The sequence below is a fragment of the Venustampulla echinocandica genome, assembly GCF_003357145.1.
Source record: "Venustampulla echinocandica strain BP 5553 chromosome Unknown scaffold_0, whole genome shotgun sequence".
Taxonomy (NCBI): Eukaryota; Fungi; Ascomycota; class Leotiomycetes; order Helotiales; family Pleuroascaceae; genus Venustampulla; species Venustampulla echinocandica.
Genome location: NW_022474205.1, coordinates 1677521 through 1691646, shown reverse-complemented (window position 1 = coordinate 1691646; position 14126 = coordinate 1677521). Strand labels below are relative to the sequence as shown.

Below are 14126 nucleotides of genomic sequence, written 5' to 3'. Positions count from 1 at the left end.
GCCTGGGTAAAGATCGAGCGAGGATGGGAAGGGTATCTGGATTTGGGGGCACTGGCTGGGATTATAAAATAATATTGGACCCGCGAGCTGCTGGAGGCTGGAGGCTGGCGAGAGTTAAAAGGAGCCAGAGCGTAGGGAAGAACCCAAGAAAATGCGCAGCTCGTGCACCGGGCAGGGCAGGGCAGAGCAGGGCAGGGCCGGCATGGTGCTGGTGCTGGGTTCTGGGTGCTGGGGGAGGATGGCCACAGGGGATGGCGTAGTGGGGGACAGGGGCAGAGGCACAGGCGGAGGCATGGATGTAGGGGAGCTGGGCAGTAGGGAGTAAGCTGTAGGGAGTAGGGAGTAGGGAATAATAATAGGGGAGCAGTAATACGGTAACTAGGCTGCGAGGGTGAGGGTGAGGGAGGTGGTGGCGGTCGGTGTAGGGAGCGAGAGCCTTTGCGAATGGGATAGGATAGTCTGTCTGGAATACTCTGTTGTACAGTATGCGTGCTTTTCCCTGATGCCCTCTTCTATCGTCACATAACTCCCATCTAGTTTGGGCACCCAAGGCTAACCGGCTTGGGGGGGGTGGTGGCTCTGCTCGCCGCTGGTTGCTTCTGCTGCGGTGCTCTCCGGTCTGTCCGTTCTGGACTTCCTTTTCGTGACCAATAATCATACTTTGGCCCTCTGCCCAAAATGGTATCCGCCAGCTCAGAGAGAGAGTTGCTGTGGCTTGATGGCGTCTCCACTGCCCCGATGTGTGATACTGTGATCATTATTGCTCCAGTTCCAGTCCTGTGCTACCACTACTGAATGCCAGTATTATTTGGGTGCTGCCACCGCCACTTCTGCTCTCTCCGTCACTGGTCTCACTCCGTAGACTCTCTCTCCCTCCCCTACGGCATCGCTCACCGTACCCCTTCGTCCAGGACTGGAGTGTCGGTGCATGGCGGACAGGCACCAAGGAGCACAGCCTTACCCGCTTGGGATGCCCATCACAGACTTGCTTGGTTGGGACACGCCGGCTGCAATTTTCCCAGGGATCTGTGGCAGGGACCGCCTGCATGGCGAGGGCCAGTCTGATGTCGCGATGCCCGGTCGAGTCGGTCAGAGACAAAAGCACTGTACAGCACATCGCTGGCGGATAGGAGAGGGCCAGGAGAGGGTCAACACCAGCCAGATCGGAAAGGGAACAGAGCCTCGTAGTTCGTGCCAACCACATCGCCGAAGTCCTGGCGGTTGGTGCTGCCTTCATTCCCCCCCCCCCACAACCGGCCGGGTACTTCATAGCCTCTCACGGGAACAACGTGGTCTGATATCTTCTGTCCTCCCGCATTTCCAGGTTCGTGGAATTACGTCTCGTAACATGCAACATAAACTTCGTCCTAGCACGAAGTGGGTTATAGTACGTAGCACTCCCTCCATCCTCCGTAGTGTACTTTCGTAAGTACTTCGTAATACTCCAAATTGCACATTGCACATCGTGCCTGTCCGTCACACAGGGCAGAAAGCCCTCCGAAAGGTCGCGCAGGCGCCATCGCCAGGAAAGGCGGATTCGCCCCGTGTGAAAGCCTCATCTGGCGAGGATTTGCAGATCCCATTGCCGTAATTGACCAACAGGCGATCCCACTCGCTGGCCGGGGGAGCTTTAGAGTTCGCGGGCCCTGTTATTTTCGCTTCCGTGTGCCTTTCTGAGACAATCCGTGGTGGCTCGAGGTTGGGCACTAGCACCAAAGCGACGATTAAGGTACCAGTACGCCAGTCCGGAGTATCGAGGGAATGCATTTCGCAGTCTCGTCTGGTCCATCGCCCATCGCCCATCGCCCTTTGGACGGATTAGAGTTCCTGTGCCTTTCCACTGCTGCTCCAGTAGCGCGGGGTTTTCTGATCTGGCCTGGCGCGTCGGGTCGCCGCGTATCTTTGGCGTATCTTTGGGGGCCTAGAATTCTGGTATCTGGAATCTGGGGATGATGGCTGAGGGCGGGCAACGTGCAGTACAGAGGACAGCACATGTTCACATCGACGATGATGGCTTGAGTCAAAGACTTGATGCGGCCCCTATCCGTCATTGATTGTCGGTGATCTGGCGCCCTCTGCCGATCTCGTATGGGAGCCTGGCGGATGGTGGTGGATCCGCGGTGCAGAGACGTGCTCTCCACACTTTGCTTGGTACTGTACATGTTCAAGGACTGACTTCGTACTTTACTTGGGAGTAATACGGAGCATCACCAGCGTGCAGAGGAAACAGAGCCACTGGGGATCGTGGGCGAGGAACCGCGCCGGGGGGGAGGGAGGTGTGGCTAAGCAGCGAGCGGCCCCTGTCGGAATCATTGGCTGGTGTACGAGACTGCCCGGCAGCCAATACGCGCGAGCCACAGGCTGCGACCAGCACCCCCGGCGCCCATCTTCGCCAGGCCTCCCCTACGCCGCTCTCCCTCCCCCTCCCCTATGGGACTATTATTCCCCTAACGCGTAGTATTATTATTTCGTACGCGTCCGGAATACTCCTTCAATAATCACTAATCGCTGGCGTGAAGTCCCAAAATAGCCGTGCTCAGTTCCCCCCACAGCACTAGTCTAGGTGGTGCATCTACTACAGAGTCCATACCCGGGTCCGTGGTGGTCGGCAAATGGAAGACCAACAGTCTCGTCGGATTTCCGCGCTGCAGGACTGCGGAACGAGGCTGTGCCTCTTGAGCAGAGGTCATCATCATCATCAACGTCACCGTCTCCATCACCATCACCATCACCATCACCACCACCACCACCAGATGGGTTCTCCATCAACCGTCAACCCTATCCCACCCTATCTCGGGGTGGGGCACTCCAGATATCGTGTGCCCAGCAAGCATCTTCGGATTGGCACGGAATACGGGGTCCTCTATGCCCTCTGCTCCATGCTCCATGCTCCATGTTCCCCTTATGCTCTATCCAGAACCCACCCACACCAAACCGAGGGTAACAATCCTCGCTCCTCTCCTCTCCAGCACATTTGCCAATCCCCGCGTCATACCGACTCGCACGCGGTCTGTCCCCCCTTGCCCAATGGCCCCCCGTCACATATGTTTCGGTTTCGACCCCTATCGAAAAAGGAACGGGAGGCCAGGGCACCACGGGCACGGCAGCACCCACCCATCCGGGCCAAAACATGCTCCGTCTGCCGGGCTAGCACTACGTAGTAGTTCGCACTATCCAGAGTTGCTCTGTTTGGCAAGGCAGACTCCATGATGCCTTCCAAGTTCCTGCCCTTGGCCCACGTCTGGCGCATCCTGAACCGCCAAAGTCCGACAACCGAGGAACATTGGATGAAGCAATCTATGTTGCCGCCTGCAAAGCGCTGTATGATGCAGGAGTCTCTCTAGGCTGTTTCTGCTCTCGCAGTGGTTGCACCAAGGCATGGCAATGTGGCAGCATCGCAGCAGAGAAGCATGGCAGCATGGAATGCCTCGCAGCATGGCACCACTTCAACCCGCCGGGGTAAATGGGGGGGTTGCAACAATGTGCTTTGTTTGTATGCTCTGTTCATCCTGCCTCCCTCTCGGCCACGCGGAAAACGCATCGCTCTGGCCAATGCATGGTATCGGAGATGAAATCCTTTCGCTTCAGCCTTATGGTCAGGAGAGCATCCGCAATTGGACACCAGAGCTCGACCCAATATTACTCTGCCTGGGCTTGGCGTCAGAAGCTTATACACAGTGGTTGGATGGAGGCCTCCTGTCGACTAAATCTTAATGGCCGGTCGCCTACGTGGTACCTCAAGCAGGGAGCCGTTGCAGTGGCTGCTATTCTCGGACTGTCCTGCTGCCCTGCCGATTCAAGCCCTCAAGCCTCCCCGCGAGATTGCGATCGGTGGGTGGCTTTGGATCTTTGCTCTCGCCCCACCGCGCCGACTTGCCGCGGCCTCTTCATCGTCGGTCTCCTTGAGTCCATGGTGCACTGGCGGATGGTTGAGGGCCGGATAGTGGCTAGCACATGGCATGCGGCTCTTTCGAAATGACTGCTCGTAAAATCCACCAAACAGACTCTTGTCACCATACGGAGTAGAGATGCCCCTTTTCGTACTGGAGAGTGTCGCGACCAGAAAAGAAACCCAAATTAACTTGGGAACCCTTGTTCTGCCTGCCTGCTAGGTACCTAGTTACCTAGGTGGGTAGGTACTTACTTTTAACTCCATCGTACTCTCCAGAGTCAGTCGCATGACTCCAGAAGTGATATCATATCAACGACTCTATTAGTAACTCAATTATTGAACAAGTTCACGTAGCACTCTTTGCACAGCCTCAAGGCAACGATCATGGACGCCTCGTGGCTCTGCGCCCTGGCGATGGTAGGGCTTAGGGTGGAAATCACCAACTGGACTTCGCGAGCCAATGGCTGTGTCGAGAGCCTCGGTCTCGCCGCCTGGGTGCTCAACCGACAATTTGCAGGATATCCAGGTCACCGCCACTTGTGGTGAAACCATGAATATCGTACACCCACCAATTGCAAGGCGCTACGTCTCGTAGGGCAGAGGCTTCGACGTTGAAAATTTTAAAGGCAATGATGACTGCAGTCTGCATGTCATTTTTCCGCGAGTCAATCAGTCGCGCTGGCACCGATACGATACATAAATATGACCGTCACCGTCGTGCTAGATATCTAACGGTTTTCCATTGGTACCCCGTGTGATACCTGCTGGCCGCTACCTGGAAGTGATAATAATAACGCGAGTGATATAAGCGGCCAGCGAAACTGCAACGTTTCAATCTCGATATCCTCATGGTGCTGGTACTGTCTCTATCCACCCTGGCCACTGAATTTTTGATAATTGGACTGATGTCTCATCGAAAAACGCGGTATTGACTGCCGGTACCAAACACGAGGGGCGTATGGGAGATTAATCTCACGCCCGCACGGGCGGCGCCAGCCCTAGCCAGTAAGTAACCCGTGCTATCGAACCTCCCTCGAGCGGAAGACTTTTGATACATGCCGGTTCCGCAAAATTGAAAAGAATTTTTCCAATGATACTACTCCTGTACTTCGTCTGTGCGGGACGTGGTTGATCGACTGGTGGGATTCCTTCGCATCTGAGAGCCTGACACAGGACGGTGATGCGACGATGCGATGCGCTCTCGGTTGTGGCTGGCCAGCAACTATTTTCACGATGCCCACGAATTACTCCGCACCATTCATCCAAACTAAGTTTCAAAAAAGATTCGCCCGTGTCCGAAAATACACTCAATACCTAGTCAGTATCTCTTCCTGTGATCCTTCCCGGACGCTAGAAGCTACGAAGTACTCTATTGCGGTGAAGTATCAATAATTGGATTTTCCTGTACTGTAACATGGAATGGCTCTTGCATGACCTGACTTAGGAAGGAACTGTTCGATATGAGACCAACAGCGGTGGATAGTGAATCGACCGGATAAGAATAGGATCAGAGGGATGAGGGATCACTAACCTTAACCATAAGGATCGATGTGGTGTCCACAGGCAGAATAGAATGATAAGGGAACTCGGGAGTCACTGCAGCTTTGGGGGCCAAAATTCTATACAGACCAGTACTAATCTGGGCATAGTAGTCGAAGGGGTCGCTTTCCGTCCCCCTACCCCAATCCGCCTCCCACCCTTTACAAGCGTGGCATGATAGTGACGGGGGTTACTTCGTTCTGTTACAGCATTCTCCTCATGGCAGGAACACCACTAGCTGCAGTGTGCTTAAGCCTTGGACACTCCGTAACTCAATCCTTTGTTTAACCCCGTACAGAGCACAAACAGTGAGGGGTTTGCTGTCCCATCAAACCGGATCTTGACCCTTGCGATGGATGCTTGGGTGCGGAATTCACGGATGGCCCTGTTGCCTCGTGTCGCAATCTCGAAATCCTCAGGGGGGTTATTTTTGGACGCAACCATTTGAGGCTCTTTCCCTCGGTCTCGTGCAACAATAATGTGATGGATGAAGGTGTGCAATATTCTGACGAGCAGGGTAAGGGGAAACTGAAGAACTTGTCCCTATGCCGAAGGCATCTTCTCGGTCGCTTTCGCCGCTAATATTTAACAAAGAACGGATTTTAAACAAACAACTTATCAGGATCATCCCGTATCCGCAATGCGAGAGCAAAGTCCGATTCTTTAGGTCACTCCATGGTGGGTCTCTTAAAATCGAACAATATTTGTTTTTAATAATAGCTCGCACTGTACGAGGTAGGTCACGGTATCGGTGCCCACCATTTCATCTCGCGAATAGGCAGAGAGTATGAGTTGATAACTTGGTGTGAATGTTTGCTGAATAGGGCACTATTGTCGCTAGGAAAAGCGCGGTATTCAGCAGCCAAGGAGAAGGAGCCGGCCGCATCCAATAACAATAACGCATGCCGGGGGGGTATTAATTGATGTTGAGTTAGCGTGAAGGAGCCGAAGTCAAGACATGCGATCATTCCGTGCAACTCGACCCAATACTTTGTGGTATGTACTGTACAGTACACAGATGCTGCGTTGTGATGAATCTGGCAGATGATGCTGCTAGAACCGACAAGGGTTGGTTGAGGTCGGCGACTACCTGAGGATCCACAGGTCACAGGGCAACTTGAAGTCTAGTGGTGTACCTACGGAGAAGGTGCTTTGCAGACCACCACTTGGCGCCGGGGCCGGATGGAGGCGGGTTAGGCGGACTGGACGGACTAGACGGACGAACTCCTGACGGGCCATGCGTCCGTAAGTGCGGTGCGTCCGCAGCCAACTGAGTGGTGTCTATACCTCGGTATTCCATAATGCTACAGAATCTCAGTCCTCAAAGCGACACCAAGAATGGCTATTAGTTGCTTACCTACGAAGTGCTCCCATGCTTGTTTAAATATCTTATAGACTAGCCGATCACTCCTTAATATGGACAGAGCCGCGGACCGGGACAGATAGGCCACATGCTGGTCCTGAGGATCTTCAGTATTTCTAACGAAATATCGTACTTTGTACTACGGCAAAGTAATAATAATAAGCCTGTACGAGCTGTATTGAAATTTCGATCATCGACGTAACCCTGTTATACTTTGGACGGATAGGTTTCGGGCCATAATCCAGCCGCGCCACCTATATCTTTACGGATTTTCTTTGCTTGTTAACATTGCTGGGGGCCCCAGTCGTGCTGCATACCTACCCCGACTCATTCTAGGAGTCTGGGTATATCTGATGCGAATCCGCGAGCCTCAAACCACACGGAAATTCGTACGGAGTAAACCCATTATCCTCTCAGAAGCATCTATTAGGCGATATGGGCGGCTTGGGGCCGTGTGTGGGAGGGCCATTACTGGCCGGTTTCTGATATATCCCCTAAATGAGGCATGCCCTTCACCCTATCGGCGCGTGCCACCCGTTCCCGTGAACATGGTAGTGGATTTTCGGCGAGCCTCGAGCACAGCCATGGAATTTGCCGTTGGGCGGCACCGTTTATTCTTTGAAGGCGTATTATTGCGATGGTGAGTTTGGGCTTTGGATTCGGGCACTGGGCCTGGGCCCGAGGCTTTGGAGTCTGGACCATGGTTAACATTGGTTGTGGATGTGGACTCACTGGCCTGTGCAACCGCCCACGGCGATGCAGCAGAAGAACGATGGAAGGAACTCCATATGTCTTGGAATCATACGAGAAGTGGTTGCCAGCCAGTATCTGCTCCTAAAGCCTTTGTGGCGCTTGCCTCGCGGATGGTATACAGTAGCTTTCTCAGCTCTCTTCGAGAGGTGGTACTAGTAATTGTGGCTTTAAAATCTGGACTCGTATGCAGTACGACCACAGCGACGCGCAATTTGATATCAACGGGCTGGAAGCATCGATTTTCTCAAAGTCCCCGGTCGAGATTTCTGCAATAGCTTGAGGCATTAGCCACTATCGATAGACCGCTCCGGGGATGAAGAGGCAAGTTCATGCTCGGCCATGCATACGTACGGTGTAGCTCTGTCCCATCTACTACGTATGATCCATATTATTAGCATATCGCCCCACCTATCTATAACGACGCAATAGGGTATTGTGGCTGACCTTGTGGGATAATGCCGTCAGGATTTACCCGGAATCTAGAGTGTCTAGCCCAGATGAAGGCGGACCTGTTCTAGTTTGCGAGAGCCGTTGAAGCACTGCTTACCATGTACCGTACGTACAGTACGTGGTACGGAATCTCCTATTGGCGGGGATGTCCGAATGTCGACTCTTCTGTTTTTGGCATCATCCTCCGACCCTATTCATGCTGTGATATATATCATGTAGCGGTCAAAACATTGTTTTGTGCGAAGTGAGGGTTTCGGTCGGGGTGGTTGTCAATCGCTCGCTGACCAACGAGGAAAGAGCGATTCACCACAAGTAAGGTATGCTGTGACCTAAGGCGGAAGCTCAAACACCACTGCCATGACTTTAATGCATAAGATGGTGGTCAGCAAGACAGCGACCAACGAAACTGCTCGCAGGCAGGAATTCATTCTTATGCTTAGAGCATTGTTACGTTGTACAGTACATTACCACCATCCATCTACTTTTGACTCATACGTTTGCAACCTCCTCTCTCCATCCCCAGCCGGCAGGAATAGAACTACCGAGCTTCGCCATGCCTAAACTTTCGCACATACGTATCGAGATGTCCCTTACCGCTCTAACTTCCTCCTCCGTGGCACCTCCGTTCAATGCACCTCTCAAATGTCCCTTTAGTTGCGGGTTGACCTAAGGTCCCTAGGGTCAGTTGGGTTTTCTGAATTTTGAGGATTCTAAAAAAGATCTGCAACACACATCTTGAGGTATCAGCCCAGCAATCATGATATAGCTAGTTTCCACAGGTATTAACACGTTGGAGGGCGACAATACGTAAGAATACATCAGCCGGGCAATCAATCCTAAATCTTCTGTGCCTGACTGGTCCAATTGGCTTATAACTCTTTTTGATATTTTGCCGTATATCTTGTTGAAGAAGCTCTGGCCACGCTCAAGTATTTCTGTAGTTGGAGTGTTGTAAATATCCGTCCTTCGTGATGTCGGAGAAAAGCTATTAGGCGCATCCTGCAACTCTATTGGCGTAACTTCCTTCAGAACGAGGATAGCGTTGATTGCCTGGACATGTTAGATGTTAGATTGGGCATCCAAACTAAACATATTTGCCTGATTGATGGCGGTTAACCGAGTCATTGGGTTTAACTGGTCATGGATTTGGGTCCATTTCTCAAATATTCCCATTCCTAACAGTGGTCCAGCCACAACTCACGACATAGGCTTTTGATGGTATATATTTAAGGCGAGAGTTGTCAACACACCTTAGGAACGCCTCCAATAGCACTTGTCTTGAGCAACGCTTCTCGCATCCGCCTGGTGATTTTTAGTCGCTCGTCATAACCGGGCATGGAGTCTATGTTGGAAGGTCCAAACTCCATGACATGTTTATAAACAGTGGCTATTTCATCGGGACGATTAAGGATGGTAAGCACTGTGGCCGAAATGAGATACCAACTATGGGGAGGAAGAGAGGGCTGCATCCGGATGGAATTCAATAATGCTGGTGTGATTACCGAGGGAAGGGCTTTAAGTGACATCTTTCAGGTTGACGTTGAAATAACAGTTCAAGAGATGAACACTTATTAAAAATGGCCCTTTCCGGTCCCGCTCTAGTAATTGACATATATATATTAAATCAGTAGAACCGGAGATATTCCTAACCGGCGGTAAAGTTATTGCCGATGCCGCGGCGGAGTGGCGTTTGATACTGTGGCGTTATCTATGTGGCTAAATGCCAAGCCCTTCAATCGACATATATCCTAACGTGTTAACAACGCGCAATTTCGCCGGCAAACAGCAGTCCAACGACACAACAACTCAAAATATGGGCACGTAGCTCTAGAGAGTTAGCAATGATATCTGCCGCTTGGATACAAGCTAAAGAACTTTAAGCAAGATGGGTCGACTTGCTTGGTACGCTGGGGTAAGCTATGCTCCGGAGCTTCCAGCATCTGAGGCGGATTACTGACAGCTTTCAGGTCTCTACGGCCCTAGCAGCAGGTGTCGTCGTTTCTGCCTTCAATCAGCGACCGAATTTCTACTCGGCATGCGTTTATTTATCACAGAGTAATTTGTGCTTGATGGTATGGTGGCAAGGTGCTTCACGGTGATGATGCCATAGCTGACTCTCATGTAGATACTCATCAACTTGATCCTCTTCATCTACGGCAGCTTCATGTATGGCCTCCAACGGCTCTGTTACGGATCACTCCGGCCTATCGAAATTGAACAGCTATACGAGAAAGCATGGTTCGCGATCACGGAAACCTGCCTGGCTATGACAATATTTAGGGAGGAAGTTGGCGCTTGGTTCCTGGTTATGTTTGTTGGCCTTTTGACAGGCAAAGTCTGGGGGTGGATTGGCGATGGAAGGGTTGAAGTTCTGGAACAACAGCCGCCTGCGAATCCACGCCTATTCCACATTCGACTCACCATTTCCCTTACCATGTCGATCATATACGACTTGTTCTTGATGAAGTATACTATTAACACGGTCATTCAGCAAGCACGACCGAATATGATGGTCATGTTCCTCTTCGAGTTTGCCGTCCTGACCACCTGCTCTTTTGCAACGTGGTTCCGGTATTGCATATCTTTGATCGAGACCAATGTCGTCAAGAAGCAAACGAAAGAAAGGCTTGCCGAGCGACGGAGAGAGGTCCGGGAGGAGCGGGCCGAGGCTATAAGGCAGAGAGAGGCAGCAGCAGCGAGTGGTGAAGAAAATGATGCGGCTCAATCGAACACGCCCCTTCCCTCAGAAGATGACGTGGATGAGATGGATATAGAGGTTCCCGGTTGGGAGGCAAAGGGTCAATGGGTCCTGACCCTTGATCTAATTTCAGGTTCGTATCACGGTCTCGATTTAGAGGAGTCATGGCTTACAAAACCCCAGATTTCATCAAACTTGGCATATATGTCACGTTCTTCGTGATCCTCTTTATGTTCTACGGTCTTCCAATTCATATCGTCCGCGATCTATTCCTAACGGCTCGTTCATTCACCAAACGACTGGCAGCATTCCTTCGTTATCGTCGTGCAACACAAGATATGAACAAGAGATATGAAGATGCCACCGTGGAAGATATCCAAAGGGAAGATACATGCATCATCTGCCGCGAGGAGATGAGGCCTTGGTCTGTCACAAACCCCCAAACACCCCCCCCAGCACCACGAGAACCAGGAGCTGCTCCTCCGACACGAGCCCCAAGCAGCGTTAATGAAAGATCGAGGCCGAAGAAATTGCCCTGTGGCCATATTCTCCACCTGGGCTGTCTCAAGAGTTGGTTGGAACGTCAGCAGGTATGCCCTACTTGTAGAGCACCTGTTGTAGATAACCCACAGGCTCAGCCAGCACGGGGACCGGGAAACGATGCAAATCCAGCCGTCCAGGGCGCTCCACCACCAGCGGGACAGCAGGATGGTCCAGCACCACCACCCGCAGCTGCGGCCAGGCCCGCTGGACGTGGGATGAGAATGCTCAATTTTGGGCCCCTCAGAGTTGGGTTTGGCCAAGCCAATCTTGAGGATCTTGCTCAAGGCATCGCTCCTCAACCGAACCAGGCGAATGCTGTAGCTGGTGGTGCAAGAGTATACGGATTGGAATTGGGGTTTCCACGGCGCGTCCAGGCCCAGCCACAAGCGCCCGGGGCAGCTAGTCAGACTGGAACGGCGACAACGTTACAGGATCAGATCCAGCATATAGAACAGCAAATCGTGGCTGAAATTCGCACTCTCCAACTAACACAACAAGAACTCCAATTGGTACAGTTGTTGCACATCGAGCTAGCAAGACTTCGGGCTCTGCGCAATGGAGGGCTTGATGCATCAACGGCAAATTTCCAAATGCCACAAATGCCACAAATGGCGCCCTTGGTGACAAGGCCGGCGACACAGAACACGCCGTTTCCGACAACAGTGCCTCAAATGATGCAACGACACGGAGTCCGTCCAAACACGGCGGCAATCCCCTCAGGCAGTGCTGACCTCCCGCCTGGCGTGATGATACCTGAAGGCTGGTCGCTTCTGCCACTGCAGAGGTTGGATGGGCTTGGCACGACACCAGCAAACGAACCGCAACCACCTGCCCCTTTTACCGGGCGTGGAGCAAATTCAGGATCCGCCCCCACAGCCACCACTCAACCTGATACTATCAGCCCTATGAGCAGAGCTTCTAATAATAATCTGACACCGACAGCAACGCTAAATCCCGAACATCAACCGCAAACATCATCTGTTGATTCGCCCGATACCAACGCCATTCCTACTCCGCCGTCGGTAGCTGCCGACCAATCCTCGTCTAGCACTGGGTCAAGGACCACGGTACCCAGCAGCACCTTAAGCAATACACCTGCATCCATCGCATCAAGTGATGCAAACCAGAATCCTTCACTGTTCCCCACCTGGGGATCATCTCAACTATTTTCGGGGCCAAGTCTCACTCCGGGCAATGCAATGACCACTCCGGCCTCGTCGGCATTGGCACCGCCCCCAAGTTCTCACGATGCTCAGGGGGGACATGTGGCCATTGATGGACGTGCAGATGCGCATGGCGATGCTGCAACCGCTACAAGCAATGGACAACAGCAGGGCAGCAAGTCTGCCTCGTCGGAGGCACGGGAGGCGGGTTCCAGCGTTGAGAGTGAAGAGCCGCGGCTGGAAAAAGGGAAATCCCGGGCTGCAACGGTAGAGGACAGCGTTGATGAGGCCGAAGGTTCGTGAATACGATTCTAAACCTTCGATCATTTGCCGAATTATACATTATGGCATCCTGCATCTGTGGCGTTTTGAATGCGGAGGATGGATTGGGGAACGGAATACCTTTCGTTACTATTTATGTATTTTAGCAGCGAGTAAAAAAGACGTGGTTTCTGACCACTTATGGAAATCCTTATGAACATCATCACCCTTTCCAGCTAGCATTGATTTTTTTTTTGTTTGAGGCTGGTTGTCAACTAACGTGTCAGTTGCCTTACGTATATGCGTACATGCCGGCGGTCGGAGATACAGACCTCACAGCTCGAACCATACTATTTCCAGTCAGATATCCGGTCAGCCCAGCCATCGGTCAGCTATCAGGGGGAAGCTTTATCTGCGCCTTGCTGTTGACAAATTGTTGCGGAAGGTTGGAAAAAATAGGCACCCGGTTCGCCCTGCTCTGTTTTGCTCCTAACATGGTGTTAGGCCGTGCTGAAATTCATGTCCCTCTACGGTGTGCTCAATCACCTGTCTCTTTGGAAAGGCGTTAGGATTTCATGCTTTCCTACTGTATTTGTGCTCTCTATGGCGTTCTCTTCTCTACCTACTCATCCCTCCCTCTCCTTTCTCTTTGCCTCTCACCGCCATAGCGAAATCGCGAGTGATCAAAGAGACGGCCCTAATAAACGCAACTGAATTGGCGATAAATAGTCTTGATTTGGTCCAAGCACATTGATAGATACCAGGCAGGAGGAAAATATATGTTGTATGGCTTCTCTCTGATATTTCAACCTTCGGGGTATTAATATATGAGAGGTAAAAAGCATATCCAAATATCAGTCGAGGTTTAGAAACCGGTATTTCTTCCAATGCTTACCAAACTTCTTAGTATCTTTCGACTGCTGACCTACCTACTATCGACCTCGTTGGTGCTCTTTCGATTTATGATACGCTCAAAGCATCTTGTAGTACTATATACGATAGTCGCGGAAAGGGTAATTAGATGTTATAAACTATACACCATAGGGCAGTTTAATCTCAGGATCGACGGTCGTAGAGGCAAGGAAGGGTTGATTTGCATTAGAGGATACGCCGATAATAGGCAGAAGGTATGGAAATGGTGATAGAGTATAGAAATAGTAATAGACAGATCTCTAAGAAGAGGGATTTTAGTATAGTTTAAAACTCTAGAGACGTAGTGGCTGCTTGTTATGTTATAATATAAGTTTAATTGAGGGCTCAAAGCACTATATTTTAATGCTTCCAATTCGAGCCCGATGACCGCTTCTTCATCGTATAGTGACCCGGATACGCGAAGAGCTTGACGAAAAGCCAAATCTTGCCTTTGTTCAAAGTCATGGAAATTCGTTTAGATTTTATCATAACCCCGTATTCCGAGCCAAATTGAAGCCAATGGTTTATATGGTCTAGATACCAATACTATCA

The 14126-nt window shown here is 51.4% G+C and overlaps 3 protein-coding genes across 3 annotated transcripts; 1 reads left to right on the top strand and 2 right to left on the bottom strand.

Annotated features, from left to right (window-relative positions):
* Window positions 1-1724: 1724 nt before the first annotated feature.
* Window positions 1725-2766, bottom strand: BP5553_00515 (uncharacterized protein; the record flags this gene model as incomplete). The annotated part of the gene is made up of 3 exons (XM_032009138.1): window positions 1725-2154; window positions 2184-2423; window positions 2591-2766. The coding sequence occupies 3 exons, from the start codon at window positions 2764-2766 to the stop codon at window positions 1725-1727; spliced, it is 846 nt and encodes a 281-aa protein (XP_031873192.1).
* Window positions 2767-8486: 5720 nt separating this feature from the next.
* On the bottom strand, window positions 8487-9523 carry BP5553_00514 (Yjr111c-like protein; the record flags this gene model as incomplete). Its single annotated transcript, XM_032009137.1, has 3 exons — window positions 8487-8663; window positions 8730-9047; window positions 9248-9523. The coding sequence occupies 3 exons, from the start codon at window positions 9521-9523 to the stop codon at window positions 8487-8489; spliced, it is 771 nt and encodes a 256-aa protein (XP_031873191.1).
* A 359-nt stretch (window positions 9524-9882) lies between these two features.
* Window positions 9883-12704, top strand: BP5553_00513 (RING protein; the record flags this gene model as incomplete). The annotated part of the gene is made up of 4 exons (XM_032009136.1): window positions 9883-9909; window positions 9965-10069; window positions 10123-10828; window positions 10879-12704. 4 exons carry the CDS (start codon window positions 9883-9885, stop codon window positions 12702-12704), a joined length of 2664 nt encoding a protein of 887 aa, XP_031873190.1.
* Between the last annotated feature and the right edge of the window lie 1422 nt (window positions 12705-14126).